Source organism: Eimeria mitis, genomic scaffold, assembly GCF_000499745.2.
Source record: "Eimeria mitis Houghton genomic scaffold, Emh_scaff3335, whole genome shotgun sequence".
Taxonomy (NCBI): domain Eukaryota; phylum Apicomplexa; class Conoidasida; order Eucoccidiorida; family Eimeriidae; genus Eimeria; species Eimeria mitis.
Genome location: NW_013571675.1, coordinates 434 through 795, shown reverse-complemented (window position 1 = coordinate 795; position 362 = coordinate 434). Strand labels below are relative to the sequence as shown.

The window sequence follows — 362 nt, the reverse complement described above, 5'->3', positions numbered from 1 at the left end:
GCTGCAGCAGGGCCGCGAGGCCCTGAGGGCCTTCATCGCGGGGGAGACCACCGGGGCTGCTCATGCTGCAGCAGCAGCAGCAGCAGCAGCAGCAGCAGCAGCAGCTAGTGAAGCAGAAAGCGTGGCGGCGCAGCGCGAGCTAAACCCTTATTTCAAGGGAGGAGGGTGTGGGTTACCTCCTGAGGTGAGGGTTTAGGGTTTAGGGTTTAGGGTTTAGGGTTTACGGGGGGAGAGGGGCTTGAGAGTATCACCTGAGGGTTTAGGGTTTAGGGTTTAGGGTTTAGGGTTTATGAGTGTGTATATATGTGTGTACAGGGTTCTCCCTCATCCTCATCTGACCCTGCTGCTGCTGCTGCTGCTGC

General features: G+C 58.0%; 1 protein-coding gene across 1 annotated transcript in view; it reads left to right on the top strand.

Annotated features, from left to right (window-relative positions):
- The window catches only part of EMH_0064980 (uncharacterized protein), a gene marked incomplete at both ends in the record, with an annotated part of 699 nt that extends 591 nt beyond the window's left edge, over positions 1 to 108 (top strand). The window contains one exon of the mRNA XM_013498329.1: positions 3 to 108. Coding sequence (XP_013353783.1) covers positions 3 to 108 — 106 coding nt within the window. The remainder of the gene's footprint in view (positions 1 to 2) is intronic.
- Between the last annotated feature and the right edge of the window lie 254 nt (positions 109 to 362).